We start from the raw sequence: 20,022 nt of genomic DNA on the forward strand, positions 1-20,022 counted from the left end.
CACTGACCACTAGATGCCCATAGCAAATATCCAGTTCTGACCACCAAGATTACCAAATGTTTCCTGACGAAAAATAATCCTTGAAAGCTGTTTTTGATTCTAGTTGGCAACTGAGAAGTAAATTTTTATATTCTGTATATTTTATTACCTTATATTTTACACTTGGTGGAATTGGAGGTATAACTGTTTTAGCAAGTTTCAAACTCTTATGATCATCAAATTAGTTTTTGTTGCCTCTGTGGTAAAAGGGACATGATGTGAATAACTGAAAATTAGTAAATTTCCTAAAATTGTCTGGATCACTCTTACTTTATTTTGTTATTTGGGACAGGGTCTTGCTGTGCAGTTCAGTCTGGCCTTGACCTCGCTATGTGGCTCATGCTGGCCTCGAACTTACAGCAATCCTCCTGCTTCTGCCTCAGTGCTGGGATTATAGGTGTGTGTCCCCATGCTCAGCTTTCTTGTTCATTGTCTGTACTGAGGAAGATTTGAGTTGCTACTTCAGTACCTAAAAGGCAGAGAAAAATAGTGTCAAAGGAAGGTGATGTTTTAGTTACTGTCTTATCCCTGAGGCATAATACCCAACACCGTAATTTAAAGGAGCAAAGCTTTATTTTGGTTCATGGTTTGTAGACGTGTCAATCCAGAGTCAGCTGACTCCAAGGCAGGGCAGGGTGGCAGAGAACAAACTCATGGCAGATCATGCAGGAAGGAAACAGCAGTTATCAAGAGAAGAGGAGAAATGTGTGCCCTGCCCGGCCACGCCCACATGACCTACCTCTTCCCACCGTGGTTCGCCTCCCACTGTCACACACAGCTGTCCTCCATCAGGGACTAATCCAGAATCACACCCATGATCCGTTCACCTCCTGAAAGCCCCCACCCATGAGCACATTAGGCTTTTTGGGGACATCTAGATCTAAATCGTAATAGGTGGGTATCCCACAAGTTTAAAATTTTACATATTTAGTATTAAATTGGTGATAACTTATACACTGTCAAGTCACATTCCTTTTATTTTTTCTTCCTTGGGAATTACTTGAACATTTTTATACATCTTTAAGGTTTAGGTAATTTTAATAAGATTGTAGAGATCTGCTCCCTGAGCCCAAATGCCAAAAAGGATTTGAGGATATGTGTATGATTAGTAGCCGAGCCAAGACATTTAATATTTCATTCAAATCCAGTGAGTAGATTTGAGGAAAAAGAGATCTGCATTTTGCAGTTGATACAGTGCAGATGGTCAGAGCACAAAATGTCTGTCAGGTATAGAGTACATGACACTGTGAGTTATGGGCCAGAAACTGTCCTCTGACTGTGGTTCTGAAAACCAGATTTTATTAAAGGTTACAGACTGCACTCAGCCGCTTCCATTTTTTGAGGGACTCTAGATTGATCAGGGTTAGAGGAGGATTTCCAAAGGCCTAGGGTCTGAGGACTTCAAAAAATGTTTAGAAGAACTCTCAATGCAGTTTAAGGAGAGGTGTCTTTAAGAATCTCTTTGATTTGATTGAAAAAGTAGGAAACCACCATATCCAAAGAACACAGACTACCAGTGATAAAGCTGATACTGTAAATCATTTCAGGATGGGATGAAGGACATTGTCAGCCTTAACAGTGAGTGATCTATCTAAACTTCAGGCTCGCTCTTCTATGTCTAGCCAGTGGTAGTTCAAGTAAAAAAAAATAAATAAAAACCAGATCAAAGGTAAATGCTTTATAAGTGCTATAAGCTGATTTTTAACTAGTTGGTTAACTAGAGCTAGAAATCTCTCCTCCCTCAACATAATTATTCATTTGTTTGATTTGTAGTTTTCAGTTATTTTCTGTTAGCTTCTAATAATTTGATTATTAGTAAATGAAAACAGACTTTTTCCTCACCTCATGTTTGAACAGTTAATATGAGTAAGATCATATATCTTTTTTTTTTTTTTTAATCATGAATGTAGATAACGAGAACCTAGAAGGGAAATATAAAGGATAGTTAGTACTGAAGCTCTGTTTTTGTCCATCTATTCATCTAAGGATCCTTCAGTGCTTGTTTCAGGATGTTGCAGAGTAGTGTTTCACACTACTGTGGTAGTAGAAATGGGCCTGTGTTCCTACCTATTCTCTAACAAAAAGGAACAGAGTTTGGATATGGGGCAAATCCACAAAAGCCGAATGATTTCCATTTTAAAATTCAAAGGGGCAGCAGAGTAAGTGCACTGCTCTGGACTACTAATAGTCCACCATCTGCAAAGGTTAAAAATGTATCTATTGAATATAGAGATTATAAGCCCTAGAACTTGATTGTGACTCTCTGGTATTAGGGAAATTAGTTAATTTGTGCTTCAGTTTTTACATATGTAAAATGAGACTTTTTATTTATTTTTATTTTTTTGTTTTTTGTTTTTTTTGTTTTTCTCCGGTACCGGGAACCGAACTCACGACCTTGCACTTGCCAGGAGAGACTTTTTAGTTATCTGGCAGAGACGATACAATGTGAATTGGTGTAGAAAAAAATGGAAATTCGTTTAGCCATTGGAAAAGTAATATATACGTAATACTTTGTTTTTGGTACTGGGGATTGAACACAGGACTTTTGTACTGAGTTCCATTTCCAATCCTTTGTTTTTTGAGACAGGGTCTTGCTAAGTTGCCCAGACGGGTTCACACTTGCGCTCCTCCTGCCTCAGCTTCCTGTGGTGCTGGGATTACAAGTGTGTGCCCCCTGCCCACTTCCAAGACTCTTTGAGAGTTTATAAATTATGTGAAGCTATTCTTACATAAGTGCTGTTACTCGAAGCCTTATTTTGGATTCTAAAACTTGTTTTATTCAAGAAATTAATGGGTTCTGGTAGGGTTTTAGAAATGATGGTCCTTTGTTCCATTTTGAATATCATTTTCACCGTAGCAGTTTACTATAACTTTGCGAGCTTCTGTTAACTTTCTCAGATGAAACAATCTGTTTTAACAGGCCCAGCATGAAATTGGTAAAATTCAGAAAAGGAGATAGTGTGGGTTTGCGGCTAGCTGGTGGAAATGATGTTGGAATATTTGTAGCCGGTGTTCTAGAAGATAGCCCAGCGGCCAAAGAAGGTTTGGAGGAAGGCGATCAAATTCTCAGGGTATGTCAGATTATGTGGATTTGAAAGTACTTGAATCTCTTTTTAAAAAGGCATCGGATACAACAGACTCTCTGTGGAGTCTCTTGAACCAATTAAGCATCCATGAGATCTAGCTTATCCTGGACTGGCCACTTCCCCTTTGTGTATTTGCTGTGGTTTGCTGCAGTGTTGTGCGTTACTACACAGTGTGATATTTTAGTCACTGGGATCCATAGAACTTACAAGAAAATGAGTCTTAGATCCCTGTGATAACTACCAGGTAGTCTTTAAAGTTCTTCTAAACATTTAGAATGGCAGAACACTGCCACAGGCCACAGCTTGCCAGTGAGCAACCTCAGGTATTCCTCTCCCAGAGAAAGTCTTTGTAGCAGTACACACGTCCTCTGGGACCTTCTGTACCCCAGATAATGGCTCAGGCACAAAGTGGAATTTGTATCAGGCAAAAAGGTAAACTGCCCTAGTTAGATGCATCACACCCCACAAAAAAAAGCACCAGTTACAAAAGTAAAGAAAGCATGGATTAGATTCAGTCTACAATGGGGTCCCCTCCCTCCCTCATATCCCCCCCTCTGCCATGATATAATGTGGAAAGGAGAAAACCCACCTGGATTCCTATACAGTTATTGGTTACATTTTAACAGTTTGCATTTTGGCACTTAGGAGGATGCCAGAATACATACTGTCTTTGGTCTCTTTTTTTATTCCATTTCCTTTTGATTTTTCAGCAGCTAGAAGGTGGGGTCATATTGTACATTCATAGAATTAAGAATTTAAAATCTTAAATGCAGAGATTTCACAATATTATGTCTTTTTGGCCTAAATTGGTTCAATTTTGCAACAGATGAACTTTTAAGGATTCATTATGATTATTCTCTAAATAAATTTTTGCTTTCACTTCATTTACTTGGTTTCTGATAAATTTAGATGAACACATGTTATTTTCTCCAAAGTGAAATAAAATTTTCATCTTAAAGATACCTTTTCAAAGTTAGGTAGATGCCAAGAGTGTTTCCTGTTTTTATGTTGTTTTTTTGTTCGTTTTTTTTTTGAGACCAGAGTCTCCCTATATAGCTCAGGTTGGCCTTGACCTCACTCTGTAGTCCAGGCTGACCTTGAACTCATGGCGATTCTCCTGCCTCAGCCTCCCAAGTGCTGGGTTTACAGGCATATGCTACCATACCCTGCTTTCTGTTTTTATGTTCTTAAAAAACAACGAAGACTAATTTTATGAAATCTCTTATTTTAATAGGTAAACAATGTAGATTTCACAAATATCATAAGAGAAGAAGCTGTTCTTTTCCTGCTTGACCTCCCTAAAGGAGAAGAAGTGACCATACTGGCTCAGAAGAAGAAGGATGGTAAGATACTGCCAGAAAATAAATTTATAGTTTAAGGACTCAGATAGGGATTTATTCACGTTTTTTGTTGTTGTGATTGTTGTTCTTTGTTTGTTGATCTGTTTTGTCTGGTTTTTCAGTTTTTGTGATAGTGTCATACTGTGTAACCTTGCAGGCCTTGTACTCACTGTGGAGGTTGGCTCAGGCTGTCTTGAACTCTTGATCATCCTAACTCAGCCTGAGTGCTGAGAGTATAAATATGCCTCCACACCCAGCAATATTGATTCCCTTTGTTAAACTGAGTCACTCAAAATTGAGTGATGAATGAATTTGTTAATCTCAGGGAGAGTTTATTTAGATTCGTCTAGGAGCACACAGTCTTACGTTATGTTCATTAGCTGAGCCCAATAGGACCAGTCTTTATGACATTCTAATTTAAGTAAAATGCCAGCCAGCCTTTCACAGGCCAGGAAAATTTGTGCATTAGCTATCAACGATACACAAGTATGTATGGGCAGCTTCCAACTTTTTACTAATGTTTTCTAAGCAGCACACTTAGGTGATTATTAGCAGTATTCAAAAGAATACCTAATTTTGTCTATGGTAAAGGAAATGTACTTGTTATTTAGTAATCTCCGATTTTGATTACTGTTAGTCATTCTTTTGGATGATGAAGTTATTTTATTTTATTTTAAAGAGAATAAAAAAACAAAATGACACAGAATTTCAAAACAAGATGATAGGAAATTTACAGTGGGTATTATATGGCATATTGTTACCTTCAGAGTAATTGCTGATTACCAGATATAGGCATGCAAAATTGATCAAAGAATATAAGCACTGTTCAAGCAATATAAGCACAAAAAATTTTTGTTGTTTGATGGTACAATTTAGATATACATAATGATCATATGACTCAGAGAATTTGTACCTGTACTTGATATATCTTTTTTCTTTCCTTTTATTTTAAAAAGAATAAAAAATAATAAAAAGAACATTAGAAACGATACAGAATTTTACAAAACAAGATGATAGGAACTCAACAATGGTAGCTGTACTGCATATTGTTGTCTTCAAATTACTTGTTCAGATTACCAGATATAAGCATGCAAAATTGGTCAAAAAAAAGTTTTTTTAGTATTAACTCTTCCTTTCAGTAAACCAGTAGAAATCAGCAGTACAATTATCTTAGCTATCCTGTGTATGTATGTAATTTTTTTTCCCTCTTCCTTCCTTCTTTCTTTTCTCCTTTCCCTCATCCCAGTTGTTCTTTCCTTTTCAGCAATTTTTTTTCTTTTCACAACACCTATTGTACCATTCAGATTTTATTTACGCTTTCAGGTTCTTATACTAGGGAGACAATATGATGTTTACACATGTGGGTCTGATTTATTTCATTTATAAGTGTGATCTCTGGTTGCATCCATTTACCTATACAAACCTCAAGTTTATCTTTCTTTATAATGGAGTAGTACTCCATTGTAATAAAAATGCCACATCTTTTTTATCCATTCCTTAGTTGATGGGCATTTGGGTTGTTTCCAGGATTTAACTATTACAGATTGCGCCACTATAAACATGGATGCACATATATTGCTGTGGTATGATGTTTTCAGTTCTTCTGGAAAAATAGCCAGAAGGGGAATAGCTGGGTTGGGTGGGACCTCCAATCCTAGTTTTTTGAGGGTTCTGCACACTGCTTTCCACCGTGGTTGTACCATTCTACACTTCCATCAACGGTGGAGAAAGGTTCTTTTTTCTCCACAGCCCCTCCAGCATTTGTTATTTTTTGCTTTCTTAATGATAGCCATTCTTTCTGGGGTAAGATGGAATCTCAGTGTTTTAATTTGCATTTCTCACATGACCCACGATGTTGAACATCTTTTCATATATTTATTTGCCATTTGTATTTCTTCATCTGAGAAGTGTGTATTCATCTCAGATGCCCATTTTTGGATTGTGTTTGAATTTTAGCGGCCTGATTTTTGTTTTTAATTCTTTATATGTTCTAGATAGACATCCTTTGTCTGAAGGACAGTTGGCTAAAATTTTTTCCCAGTTTGTGGGTTTCCTTTTTACTCGGTGATTTCTTTTGATGTACAAAAACTTCAGTAAGATGAGATCTGTATTGATTCTTTGAAGTATTTCGCATGCAGTTTGATTTTTGTCCATGAACTCTGCCTACCCATATGTCTTCAAGATTTCTGCCTACTTTCTCTTCCAGTAGATATAGTGTTTCTGTTTTAATATTTGAATCTTTGATCCATTTTGACTTTAGTGCACGGTGATAGACATGGGTCTAGTTTTGGTCTTTGGCATGTGGAAAGCCAGTTTTTCCAGCACATTTATGAAAGAGGCTTTCTTCCAGTGAAAATGTTTGGCCTCTTTGTCAAAGATAAGGTGGCTGAGTGTTTTTGTAGTTGTGTCTGTATCTTGTAATCTGTTCCACTAATCCTCAAGTCTGTTTTTTTGCTAGTACCATGCTGATTTTATCACAGTAGCTTTGTAGTATAATTTCAAGTCAGGGATTGTGATACCTCCCGCCTTGCCTTTGTTGACCAGGATTGCTTTTGCTACTGTAGGTCTCTCCTGGTTCCAGATGAATGTTAGGAATGTTTTCTCCAGCTGTGTGAGGTATACTAATGGTATTTTAATTGGGATTGCATTGAATCTGTATAACAATTTTGGGAGTATGGCCATTTTCACAAATGTTGGTTCTTCCTATCCATGAGCAAGGAATATTTTTCCATTTTCTGAAATCCTCTTCAATCTCTTTTTTCAGAGTACTGTAATTTTCACTGTGTAGATCTTTTACTTCTTTTGTTAGATTGATTCCTAAGTATTCATTTTTTTAGATGCTGTTGTGAAAGGTGTGGTTTCCCTAATTTCTCTCTCTGTGTTTGTTGTCTGTGTACAGGAATTTTGAGTGTTGACTTTGTATCCACTGCACTACTGAATGTGGTTATTAAACCTAGCAGTCTTTTGATGGAGTTTTGGGGTCTTCTGTGTAGAGTATCACATCATCTGCAAATAATGACAATTTCATTTCCTTTCCTATCCTTGCTCCTTTAATTTTTCTCTATATATGTCTTGATTTCTCTTATTATTCCCAATCCTCTCCCCTCCCTGTAACCTCTTTTCCCGTCCTTATATAGCTTTGTTTCCATTTTATCCTTCTTTCCTTTTCTGTTCCTTCCTTTCCCCCTCCGCCCGCTGTAGTTTCCCTTTCTTTTCAATAACTTTTCTATTTTACAATACCTATTGTACACGGTAGTCTTTACTTATACTTTCAGTTTCTCACATCAGAGAATCAATGTGATATTTACACATATATGTCAGATTGACTTTACTCAAAAAGTATGGCCTCAGGGTACATACATTTATCTAGAAATGTGTCAAGTTTTTCCTCCTTTATGGCTTAGAATTTCTCTATTGCATAAAAAAACAAAACAAAACAAAAAAAACACTCCTTTTTTATCCATTCCTTGGTTGATGAGCATTTGGGTTGTTTCCAGAATTCAGCTATTACAGTATCTGCTGCTATAAACATGGGTATGCATGCATCGCTGTGGTGTATTTTTAATTCTTCCAGGAAGATACCCAGAAGGGGAATAGCTGGGTTAAATGGATCCTTTAGTCCTAGTTTCTTGAGGAATCTCCTCACTGATTTCCACTGGCTGTACTAGTCTACACTCGCACCAACAGTGGAGAAGGGTTACTTTTTCCCCTCAGCCCCACCATCATTTGTTATTGATTTTCTTGAAAATAACCATTCTTTCTGGTATGCTTGTTATTTAGAATGGAATTTCTCAGTCTTGGCAATAATTTTCACCAAGTAATTGTATGTTTAGGGACTGTCCTGTGCATTGTAGGATATAAAGAAGTGATGGCAAGCCCTTAGCACTTTCAGTAATAACAAATGGCCCACTGCGGCACATGTGCCATAGGTTTGCCACCATTGATACACAGTAAGTCCCTGACTTACATTTAAGTTGATAACTTTTCACAGGTGTAAACAGACCTTGCATTACTAACATGCATAGAAGTGAACAAATTGTGAAAGTAGCTCGCATGTCTATGGACATTGTCACAGTTGTACTACTGTGTCCTCACTATACAGTGCAGTAGTATAAAGTAGTACAGTGCTCAGTCAGAGCCTAGGATGTCTGGAAGTGTATCCAAGGTGTGTTGGATTTATGAACAAATCAAACTTACTGGTGTTTTCCCAAAATGGAACTCATCTATAAGTTGGGGACTTACTGTATAGCAACAAATCTAGCCTCTAACCCCCTAAATGAGTACCCTTATCACAGAGAATGTAAGTGGCAAGCATGTGTGTGGCTTTCAGCAAGTTACTTCATGTTTTTCTGCATCATTTTCTTCATGTGCAGAGGAGTCACTAAGAGTTCCTAATTCGAGACAATGGTGATGAATACATGAGATGAAATACTTAATACTGACAGATAGTAAGAATTCTGCTGGTTTTGGTGGTGTTAATTTACGAGCAGCACCTTTACATGCTCTTGTCTTTTCAGATCAGTTTCTTATCCCACCAAGAATTGATAATGTGCTTAATTTTTTTATTTTTAGTTTATCGTCGCATTGTGGAATCAGATGTAGGAGATTCTTTCTATATTCGAACCCATTTTGAATATGAAAAGGAATCTCCCTATGGACTCAGTTTCAACAAAGGAGAGGTGTTCCGTGTTGTAGATACTTTGTACAATGGAAAACTGGGATCTTGGCTTGCTATTCGAATTGGCAAAAACCATAAGGAGGTAGAACGAGGTATCATCCCTAACAAGAACAGGTATGAATATTTGGCTACTACTCATAGAATGAATTAACCAAGTGATGATAGATTTCAGTTTCACTGGGAAATTTTGGTTATGTAAAGAATTACTTTTCATTATATTTACTACACCCATAACTTAGTTATACAAACTATTTTATTGTCATTGTTGAGATTTAAACTATACCTGTAAACTGTCCAGTATTTTGACATTTCACTGTGGGTCTTTTTCCATTTGGTATTATCTTTTCTTGCACAGAGCCGAACAGTTAGCCAGTGTTCAGTACACACTTCCGAAAACGGCAGGAGGAGACCGTGCAGACTTCTGGAGGTTCCGAGGTCTTCGCAGCTCCAAGAGAAATCTTCGAAAAAGCAGAGAAGATTTGTCAGCACAACCAGTTCAGACAAAGTTTCCCGCTTATGAAAGGGTTGTTCTTCGAGAAGGTAGTTTTACTTCCTATAGATGAACTTAATATCTTTTCATGCACATATGTTTAAGAAAGCAAAAGAAGAAACCACAATGTTACTCATTTTAATTTCTTCCCAGCTGGATTTCTGAGGCCTGTAACCATCTTTGGACCAATAGCTGATGTTGCCAGAGAAAAGCTGGCCAGAGAAGAACCAGACATATACCAGATTGCAAGTAAGTAACCTCAAGACAGACTTCCGATGAATTTGAAAGGGTTTCTTTACCAGTTAACTCCTCAAAAAGGATGAATCTGACCCACTTATTGCATAAAAATAAACTTTTTGTAGTAATTTGTAGTTTACCCTGTTCTTTTAAGTTTGAAGGGCGGCCTCAGTGATTGTATCCTTAGTCTACCAACCCCTTTTATTTAGAATAATCCCCATTTATGAAGTTTGTGGCTTTGATCTTGTCTAATCCTTATAGTAACACCATGAGGTAAGAATTTAAAAAACATACATGCTAAAGTCATACTGCCTGAGCCCTAGGGAAGCTGTGGTTGGGATTGCACCAGTCTCTTTAGTCTAAAATTCCTTATGACACCCAGCTTTGAGTGTCAGAACTAACTGTTCATCCTAACCCTTTCATTGGCTCTAGTCCAATGCTTTTTAATCATTAATCTGATGGAAATACTCAGATATGTAAAATGGGGTAATAAAGCATGATAAATGCTGTCAGTTGTTATTGCAGACATTTATAGTAAGAAGGTATTAAATACAAACACTGAGGCAATGATGGTTTATATGCCTAATGCCTTTGCTCACAGATCCTTTCCTTGTTTCACTAGCTTGGATATTGTGGTAGTTTAAATAAACAAACTTAGTTATAATCACTTTGGCTTACTTTAAATTATATGTGAAAACTTACACTGCATTCTTCCAATTATAAAAATATCACTCTATTTGGAAAAGTTAGAGAATTAATTTTTATATATATCATCCCCTGCCCTATATCTTATATCATTGTATTTTCTTCTAGCCTTTGTAAGTATATTTTCGTAAAGTTGTATTTATTTTTTAAAGTTTATGTCTTGTTCTCTTTAATAGAAATATTTTCATGTTACTATCTACAGTCTCATTTGATTAGCCTTTCTTTTGTATAGTTTGTTTCAAATTTACAGTTTACTATTATGAAGGATATAGAAATCTGATCATATTTTTCTTGCTTATGTATAGACATTTCTGCCTCATTTCCCATGGGATTTAAAGCCTGAGACTGTAAAGAATAAGGCTTTTCCCATATGGTGACTTTCTTAGACAGAATTTCCAAAATAGCAAAGACTGTACCATAGGATATGAAGATTTTCTGTCTGTACAGGTGTATAATTGTTACAGCATTCCAGAAGATTGAGCCATAGACTCCTGGAATATCGTCAGACCTATAGCTTCTCTGTTTTCATGTTCTCCTTCTGCTGACTTAACCAAATCTCTTAACCCAGAACTCCCCTTGTGGTCTGCCATAGCATTGCTGTTCATGGCTTATGGACATGCCAAGGTATTGAGCTCCTGAGCCCACACTGGCTGGGCAGGGGGAGGGCAGGGCGGGACTTAGCATAGGAGCACCCTCCTTGGTTTGTTCCATGTGCCATTGCAATATTGACATTATTTTCACTCTGTGTCACATATGGAAGAAGGTACCCTGCTCAACTGTTCCTTTAGCCATAGGCAAAAGAAAAAACATGCATTCCTATGTATATATTTGTGAATATTTCTGTAACTAATTTTGCCAGGATATTAAAGTAGTTGGGAAAATGTTGGAAAAAATTTATTTATACTAAATGTAGAGTTCATTATAATTTTACTTTCCTGATTTTAATGGATGTAGACTCATCAATAGTATTTTTTTAAAAATCTTCATCTCATTTTTCCTGTCTGGAGACATTTTTGTTTCTCAGCAGTGGATGAGGAGGATCTTAGAGAGTGGATTATCTGCTAACTGACCTCTAGTGGGTGGAGTCCACAGTAAACAGGCTGGCATGTCAGTAGTGTGCAGTAATTGAGAAATTCTGGTCTAACCAATGGAAATACGATGTTTTTGTCTTTGTCCCGACTTTGTGAATAGAAAGTGAACCACGAGATGCTGGAACTGATCAACGTAGCTCTGGTATTATTCGTCTTCATACAATAAAGCAAATAATAGATCAAGTAAGTCATTAAAAGGGGACTATTTCACTATAGCCTGTAATGGTTTTGAGTGGGAAGGGATTTGATTAATTCAGAGGTAGGAGATACTTTTCCTAAGATTATTTGTGTTACACTATTAAGAAAAGTAAGCTTTTTTAAAAAGCCATTAATTATAATCAGTATCAAAAGATGATCATTTGTTACTACAGGGAAATATTTGGGTGGGCTTGGTGGTGCACGCCTGGGAGGCTGAAGTAGGAGGATTCCTGCGAGTTCAAGGCCTGCCTGGGCTACTAGTGAATTTTGAGGCCAGCTGGGGCTACATAGTGAGACCCTGTCTCCAGAAAAAACCAACAACAAGCAAATATGTGATGTTCAGGTGCAATTAACAGACTGTATGACATCAGTGCACTTACATGATGGAACGTTAAATCAGCACATATCTTCACTCTGAGCACACATAATACTTTCAGCTTGCATGTATTGGAGCTAATTCTTTAAAATATGCTGATTAAAACTTTTTGAAGATTTAAATCAGGTTTGAAATTGTATTGAATTAACTTCTGTTTACAAATTTTTTTACAATGTACTCCTGAAACATACTAGAACACAAAGGTCTGTTACAACTGAAAATGTAGTATGGGCTGAGGCTTTTCCTGAAGATGGTGAGTTTTAATTAACCATGTCCTATGTTTGTGTGTGTTTTTCTTCGTCTCCAGGACAAACACGCTTTATTAGATGTAACACCAAATGCAGTGGACCGTCTTAACTATGCCCAGTGGTATCCAATTGTTGTGTTCCTCAACCCCGACTCTAAGCAAGGCGTGAAAACAATGAGAATGAGGCTGTGTCCAGAGTCTCGGAAAAGTGCGCGGAAACTGTACGAACGATCGCACAAACTTCGTAAAAATAATCACCATCTTTTTACGAGTACGTGTATGAAATTTCTTTGTTTAAAGTGTCTAGGCAACAATTTGTAGGCAAAGATATTTCAGTACTAAGTGTACAAATATTAAAATGTATATAACTTTTACCATAGCTTCCTGTTACATTAACAGGTGAAAGAAAATGTACAATACTTAAATAGAAATTTCAAATGTTTTATCTTTGAGTACTTTTTAATAATGATAGGAAGTGTTAACTGAACTTGACTTTTGACAGTGTTCTAGCCATATAAACTGCATTGTTCATTTATTTTCAGCTACAATTAACTTAAATTCAATGAATGATGGTTGGTATGGTGCACTGAAAGAAGCAATTCAGCAACAGCAGAATCAGCTGGTATGGGTTTCTGAGGGAAAGGTAAGAAAATGTGTGTGTTTTTTTAATCTAGTAAGTGACATAACTAGTCAAAAATGCCTTTTGAGTTACCCTTTTCTTACTGGATTAAGCTGTTAGAGTAATTTTGGAAAAGTTAGTGTTTATTATTTTCATGTAGGGGTTATAAAAGTTGCATTCAGTGGTAAGAGATTCTTACATTTCCTCACCCTGTTGAATTACCACTTCAGTGGAATTCTTCTTAAAGAATTCTCACATTATAATAAAAAACATTTCTGATCCTGCCCCTATCTGATTAAGGAAAGTCAACATTAAACCTGGCTGCAGTTTCTTCCTCTGAAAATCAGGAGGTTGAAGTGTTTCCTGTCCTTAGTAGATTAGAATCAGGACCTGCTTGCTCTGATGGAAAGTGGTGAGTGGGGAATATGGCCAGCATTCATCCCTTCAGAAGTGTCATAGTAGCCATGAGCATATTAAAGGCTTGGAGAAGTCTTGTAAGTAAAAAAAGCCTATTTTAGGTATTTCCTCACAGTTTTACTTTGGGAATTTGTTTTTCTAACATTCTTATAAAATATTGTGAAGTACTAAACAAAGCAATAGGTTTTTTCTGGCTTTGGATTTTGATTTCATATACAGTACACCCACATAACCAGTGTTAAGGTAACTACTTTTTCTTGTCAGCCTGGTTTTATAGTAATCTTTAATGGGAAGTACGTGTTTATTTACTTATTTTATTTTTGGAGATTAAATTGTTTTCTCAAAGTACATTGTTGAAGGAACCTTTGTTTTTAATGTCTTATCTTCCTCATATTATTACAGTGTTTGTATATAAGATTTAGTTGTTAGGGTTGATTGAGAATAGCTCTGATTTTTTTGTTTGTTTTGCTTTTTGTATTTCCTTGTTGGTTTGATTTTTGTTGTGTTTTGCCCCTGCATGGCCCCTACTTTCCTCTGCCTGGCTATTGATACAGATGCTGTGGCAGTGCATGCTGCATGCTTGTGACCATGTGCCCTTTATCTAGAAACAAAGCCTATGCAAGAAGAGACGTTAAACGTTTTCATCTAGAGGTAGTGTCACTTTTCTCATGGATAGTAAAGCATCAGAACCCGTGATTTTTCTCATGTACCAGAATAGACCATGAAGAAGAGATAAAGACTACTTTGAATAATTTACACATCAGCTGGGGCACTTGAGAGTAAAATAATCAAGGTCGGGAGAAAAAATACACCATCATGCAGCGACATACCAATTTTTACTCTTGGGGCATTGATAAAATGTTTGTATTCTTCTTCATACTGTCTTTTCTAAACAACATAATTCTGTTACTATCCTTTGTCAGGTAGAATGTTAATAGCTTGCATTAATGAGCTCTTGAAATTAATAAATCTTTTCCCAAAATGTGCAAAATATACATATCTACCTGAGAGGGTTTTTTTTTTTTTTTTAATTCACAAAACTTTTTTATAATTTCTCTTTGTGATATTACTGTGTACATTTTTGCCTGGTTTTACAACAAAGGTGTGACTCCAGCCTTTTTATGGGAGGGAAGATAGGTCATTTATTGTGAGGATAGGTTGTTGCATTTTGTAAATCAGAAACAGTTACTACAACTTAAATCAAGCTTGATTTTTCGTCTGCCCCCTTCCATTTAAGTATATTGTATTAGAATAAATAATTAGTAAAGTAAAAGCACTTAATTTGACAGAGTTTCCTGTTTGACCTACTGTTTCCTATATGACTACGAGGAGAGTTTCTTTTTGCAAGATCTGACACTCTTGTATGTTCCCCACTGAATCAAGAAATGTCATCTTGAGGCTTTCTTAACATATAAATACACTGTCTCATCGTGCAAAACAACCATGGTTCATGCTCACTTCTGCATTTCAAAATGAGGTGCTGAGGCCAGGTGGATTGGTGAATTCTAAGTTACTCTTCCCATGTCTTCAACAGTTTCCTAGCAAGTTAAAAACTGGAGTCAATAATAATACGACTTCTCTTCTGCAGCAACCATTACAGCATTCAGTCAGAGAGATTTTTGCTCTAACAGGGCACAGTCATGGGATCCTCTCTTTCCTTAGCCTGGCAGGTGCTCTGATTTAAAAAAAAAAAATCTGTGGAGAGGCGTGACGCACGCTAGTTTTTCTTTTCAGGAAAGTAGTGTTCAGAGTCGGACTCTTACAGAACCAAGCATAGAACTTCTTGGAAACCTCCACTCAGACAACTCAGTTCCCAAGACCATGTTTCTGGCACAGCAGCCCTGCACATTCAAACCGTGCCTGCTAGTTAATAGCAGTTCATCTTCCTGGAGAACCAGACTCTTACGTAGGTCATACAGTCCATGCTGAAGTGGAAGAAAGACTGTCGGATTTGGGATTCTAGACCTTTCAGCTCGCGTATCTAACTGGGCACAATGTCTAGGGGAGATCTTCAGCGACTATTCAGTTTAATCTGGGTACTTAATGATCTCACTTCCAAAGCTCCCATTCCCTCATATTTTGTCATTCTGTTCTGCTCAGCAGCCAGTCAGTGTAGACAATGAGAAACTTAACTTAGTCCTCAATTACTTGCACGAGAGAAGCATAACTGTATTTCTCCTTTTTCATCCTTTGGATATTGCTTCTGTGAAAAACAGTAAAAACTTCTAAATTGAATGGGGCAAACTACCACTTAAGTGATCATTTTCTGCTGTGCTTCATAAAAGCTTTAAGAACCAAATACAACTTTTTAAAAGTTGTTTTCTAAGTATAAATGCATTACCTCTTACTGAACTTAAACTGTGGGGTTGTTTTCATAGTGTTTCTCATGTGCGCTGTTCTGTTAGCGTGTCCTTGTTTACATGAGCTTGGTTTGGTAGTGCTCTCCTTCTTCACCTTGCTTTGGGCTGAAGAGCTGCTGACTAGATTTTATAAATGTGAGTCACGCCAGCTTCCTTCACTGTCTTCTGGGGCTGAGCCTTGGAGTCCAGCTTGTCCTGGCTGGCATTCTTCCAAGCCCCTCAGATCTCATAGAATGCTATGTGTGTCTGCATGTGTGCCTGTAGTCTTCTTGACATTTCCTCCTCAGAATTTCCAAGAAATTGATATGATTTATCCAAAGAAAAATATCCTTTCAATCTTCCTCGTAAAAATAAAGGCCATCTCTTAAAGAACTACTGAATAAAATTTTTAATTTACTTTTATTTGACCCAGGCGGATGGTGCTACAAGTGATGACCTTGATTTGCATGATGATCGTCTATCCTACCTGTCAGCCCCAGGTAGTGAATACTCAATGTATAGCACGGACAGTAGACACACTTCTGACTATGAAGACACAGATACAGAAGGCGGGGCCTACACTGATCAAGAACTAGATGAAACTCTTAATGATGAGGTTGGGACTCCACCGGAGTCTGCCATTACACGGTCCTCTGAGCCTGTAAGAGAGGACTCCACTGGGATGCATCATGAAAACCAAACATATCCTCCTTATTCACCACAAGCTCAGCCACAACCTATTCATAGAATAGACTCCCCTGGATTTAAGACAGCCTCTCAACAGGTAAGCAGCAAGCATTCAACGTTTTGCAGTTAGAGGTGCATTATTAAGTTTTAGAATGTGGTGATTGCATTAAAGAATATATTTTGTCCTTTCTTCAGATGAAGGCGTAATCTTTAATTTCAGTTTGAGAGTACCAAGGACTTTTAAATTTTGAATGTTCATCTTACACAGCAGTATACTGAATTTTTCCAAAAAGAGTTTATATGAGGTCATAGTGTAACATTTTTAACTCAGCACACTTAAAAATATATGTCTACCAGTCACTATAAATTAAAGCGGGAAGGTAGCAGTAAATAGAAACACTATATTTAAAATATTTTAAACACTTCACAGAAAGCAGAAGCCTCATCTCCAGTCCCTTACCTTTCGCCTGAAACAAACCCAGCATCATCAACCTCTGCAGTTAATCATATTGTAAATTTAACTAATGTCAGACTGGAGGAGCCCACCCCAGCTCCTTCCACCTCTCACTCACCACAAGCTGATTCTATACGAACACCAAGTGCTGAGGCAGCTCACATAATGCTAAGAGATCAAGAACCATCATTGTCGTCGCATGTAGATCCAGCAAAGGTATCTGTGCTGCAGTGTTGCACTAATTCATTGCTCTTCATCAATCTAGCACATGATCATTTCTGCTTTGCCCTTTAAGTTTTCCTTTTGCTTTTTTACTGTGGGCTTATACACTTTAGTGCTAAATCAATACAAATCATTTCAGTTTTGTAGTTTGCATGGCTTCCAATATAGTGATTGTTTTAAGAACAGGCCTTTTCATTAAGATTTGTGCTGAATATTTTTATTTTTGGTTTTATTTTTTTCCAGAATTTCTTAGTAGATAGTTGAGATCCATTGTAAACATTTCTATTCTTCTATAAGTTCGGCTGTCCATAAATTTTCTTTATGATTTTAATTTTCAGTGTCAAAATCAAGTGGAATCAGTAATACAGAGTATTAATTTTCTACTAAATTTAATAATCTCTTTAACTCACTTTTCATTTAGTACATGCTAAAACATAAAAGCCTCTAACTGCACTATAAACTTTGAGCTTTCATGTAAAGCGGCTTACTTCACTAATCTTGTCTGTCCCAGTAATAAATGGTAGAACATACTATTTTCATATATTAAAATCATAGTTTAATATTAGCCATAGTCGAGACTAGAATTGAACATACGTCTTTGTCCTTACACATGAATGTTTTTATACAGGTATATAGAAAAGATCCATATCCTGAGGAGATGAGACAAAATCATGTTTTAAAACAACCAGCTGTTGGTCATCCAGGGCAGAGGCCAGACAGAGAGCCAAATCTGACCTATGAACCCCAGCTTCCATATGTAGAGAAACAACCTAGCAGAGACCTCGAGCAGCCCACGTACAGATACGACTCCTCAAACTATACAGACCAATTTTCTCGAAACTATGACCATCGCCTACGGTATGAAGATCGAATCCCTCCATATGAAGAACAGTGGTCATATTATGAGGACAAACAGTCCTACCAGCCTCGGCCTTCCTTTGATAATCAGCATTCTCGAGACCTCGACTCCAGACAGCATCCTGAAGAGTCTGCAGAGCGAGGGTATTTTCCACGTTTTGAAGAGCCAGCTTCTCTCTCTTACGATAATAGACCACGCTATGAACAACCACCTAGAACCTCTACCCTGCGACATGAGGAGCAGCTAACGTCTGGATATGATGTGCATAGCAGGTACAGACCAGAAGCACAACCTTATCCTTCAGCAGGTCCTAAGTCATCTGAACCCAAGCAGTATTTTGACCAGTACCCACGAAATTATGAGCAAGTACCATCACAAGGATTCACTTCCAAAGGAGGTCATTATGAACCTCTCCATGGTGCTGCAGTTGTCCCTCCTCTGATACCTTCCTCTCAGCACAAGCCAGAAGTTCTGCCTCCAGCTACCAAACCACTGCCCCCACCCCCAGCTCTAACTGAAGAAGAGGAAGATCCAGCAATGAAACCACAGTCTGTGCTGACCAGAGTTAAAATGTTTGAGAACAGAAGATCCTCCTCATTGGAGAACAAGAAGGATGTGAATGACACTGCCAGCTTCAAGGTAAATATGCTATTGTGTCTTTACTGTCTTGGATCTGTGGGCATGGTAGGTGAAGAGCAGTTCAGAGTACATCTCAGTTCTCCCCTCCCCCAAAATGAAGCCACTTACAATTTTCTGTTGCTTGGGCATCTCTGTCTGTTTTCTGCAGCCTCCAGAAGTAGCATCTAAGCCTCCAGGTACTGCCGTCGCTGGCCCTAAACCCGCTCCTCAGAATCAATTCAGTGAACACGACAAAACTCTGTACAGGTAGGTTTGCTGTGGCCTTTGTGGTGTAGAGGTGACAGAAATTTACCCTCTTGATGAGAATACCTTTTACTGTTGTAGTAGAGGAGAAGTGTGAAAAGGAGGAGAGGATCTTACTCTTTTTCAAATAAAAACCACCAGCTCTCTTGATTACGACAACAGTCCTAGGAAAAAATACAGAGGTTTAGTAGAGTTTCTATAACAAATAATTGTTATACCCACACTAAACAAATCTTTTGAAAAGAGGTATTCTTAGCAAATGATTAAAATAAAAACTTGGAAGCGCTATTACTTGCATTATTTTTTTGTTTTAAAAGTGCTTGGACACGTGAACTCAAGAGTTTTTAGGGTGAGAAACACAGATTGATTTAAATGACTAAAATTAACCATTTAGTGAATATGCATAATCTTTTTGCCTTTGTGATAATAATCACATTGCCACAATGTACTTTGAAGAGAGGTGCTAAGGCTGAAAGGGCCTGCATAGCATAAAGGAGGTGTTGGAGTAGAGCAGCCTGGCTCCACTCCTTGCTCTCTGCTCATACATGGTTACATCCTGCTAGGTGACAGGCCTGTGTTTGAAAACAGCTCATGTATCCGACATGCTTTATTTATTGAACGTACATTTGCACTTGGAATAGGAGGGAAGTACTATCCAGCATATTAATCTGTTTAGTGACTTACTTTCTTCCCTATGTTCTTTCTGTACCTACTGGAATTTTGAACAAATAGGGCTGTTTGTTCATATGAGACTGGATTAAAGTTCTTTTAAAAATTCTTCTTAAAGTTTTTAAAGTCTTTTAAAGTTGTTGCTGACCCTGGCGTGTATACTTCGAGCAGTTCCCCACTGTCTGGATTATACTGCCTTCCTCTTCCCTGATTAACTGCTTCCAACCTGCTCTGAGGCTCCGTAAGCAGATAATTACTAAACTTACTGAATTGTTCAGATGGACTCATGAGCCAGAGGAGCCTGCCTTTGAGTATACTCGCTGAGGATGTGCAGTTTGAAATACTCACTTTGACTGTTGGACTGCTCAGTTAGATCCTGAATAATCA

At 37.5% G+C, this 20,022-nt stretch overlaps 1 protein-coding gene across 5 annotated transcripts in view; it reads left to right on the forward strand.

Moving 5' to 3' along the window:
* Tjp1 (tight junction protein 1) overlaps positions 1 to 20,022 on the forward strand; it is a 228,911-nt gene that overhangs the window by 194,871 nt on the left and 14,018 nt on the right. For 3 of the 5 annotated variants that reach the window (XM_005381650.1, XM_005381653.1, XM_005381654.1), the window contains exons 12-23: positions 2,960 to 3,110; positions 4,360 to 4,468; positions 9,038 to 9,257; positions 9,499 to 9,683; positions 9,787 to 9,882; positions 11,767 to 11,849; positions 12,548 to 12,758; positions 13,030 to 13,130; positions 16,296 to 16,646; positions 16,980 to 17,219; positions 17,854 to 18,723; positions 18,872 to 18,969. In XM_005381650.1, coding sequence (XP_005381707.1) covers positions 2,960 to 3,110; positions 4,360 to 4,468; positions 9,038 to 9,257; positions 9,499 to 9,683; positions 9,787 to 9,882; positions 11,767 to 11,849; positions 12,548 to 12,758; positions 13,030 to 13,130; positions 16,296 to 16,646; positions 16,980 to 17,219; positions 17,854 to 18,723; positions 18,872 to 18,969 — 2,715 coding nt within the window. The remainder of the gene's footprint in view (positions 1 to 2,959; positions 3,111 to 4,359; positions 4,469 to 9,037; positions 9,258 to 9,498; positions 9,684 to 9,786; positions 9,883 to 11,766; positions 11,850 to 12,547; positions 12,759 to 13,029; positions 13,131 to 16,295; positions 16,647 to 16,979; positions 17,220 to 17,853; positions 18,724 to 18,871; positions 18,970 to 20,022) is intronic. The other 2 variants (XM_005381656.1, XM_005381657.1) reach the window with 1 other exon arrangement.

The sequence above is a fragment of the Chinchilla lanigera genome, unplaced genomic scaffold, assembly GCF_000276665.1.
Source record: "Chinchilla lanigera isolate Chin_1 unplaced genomic scaffold, ChiLan1.0 scaffold00015, whole genome shotgun sequence".
NCBI lineage: Eukaryota > Metazoa > Chordata > Mammalia > Rodentia > Chinchillidae > Chinchilla > Chinchilla lanigera.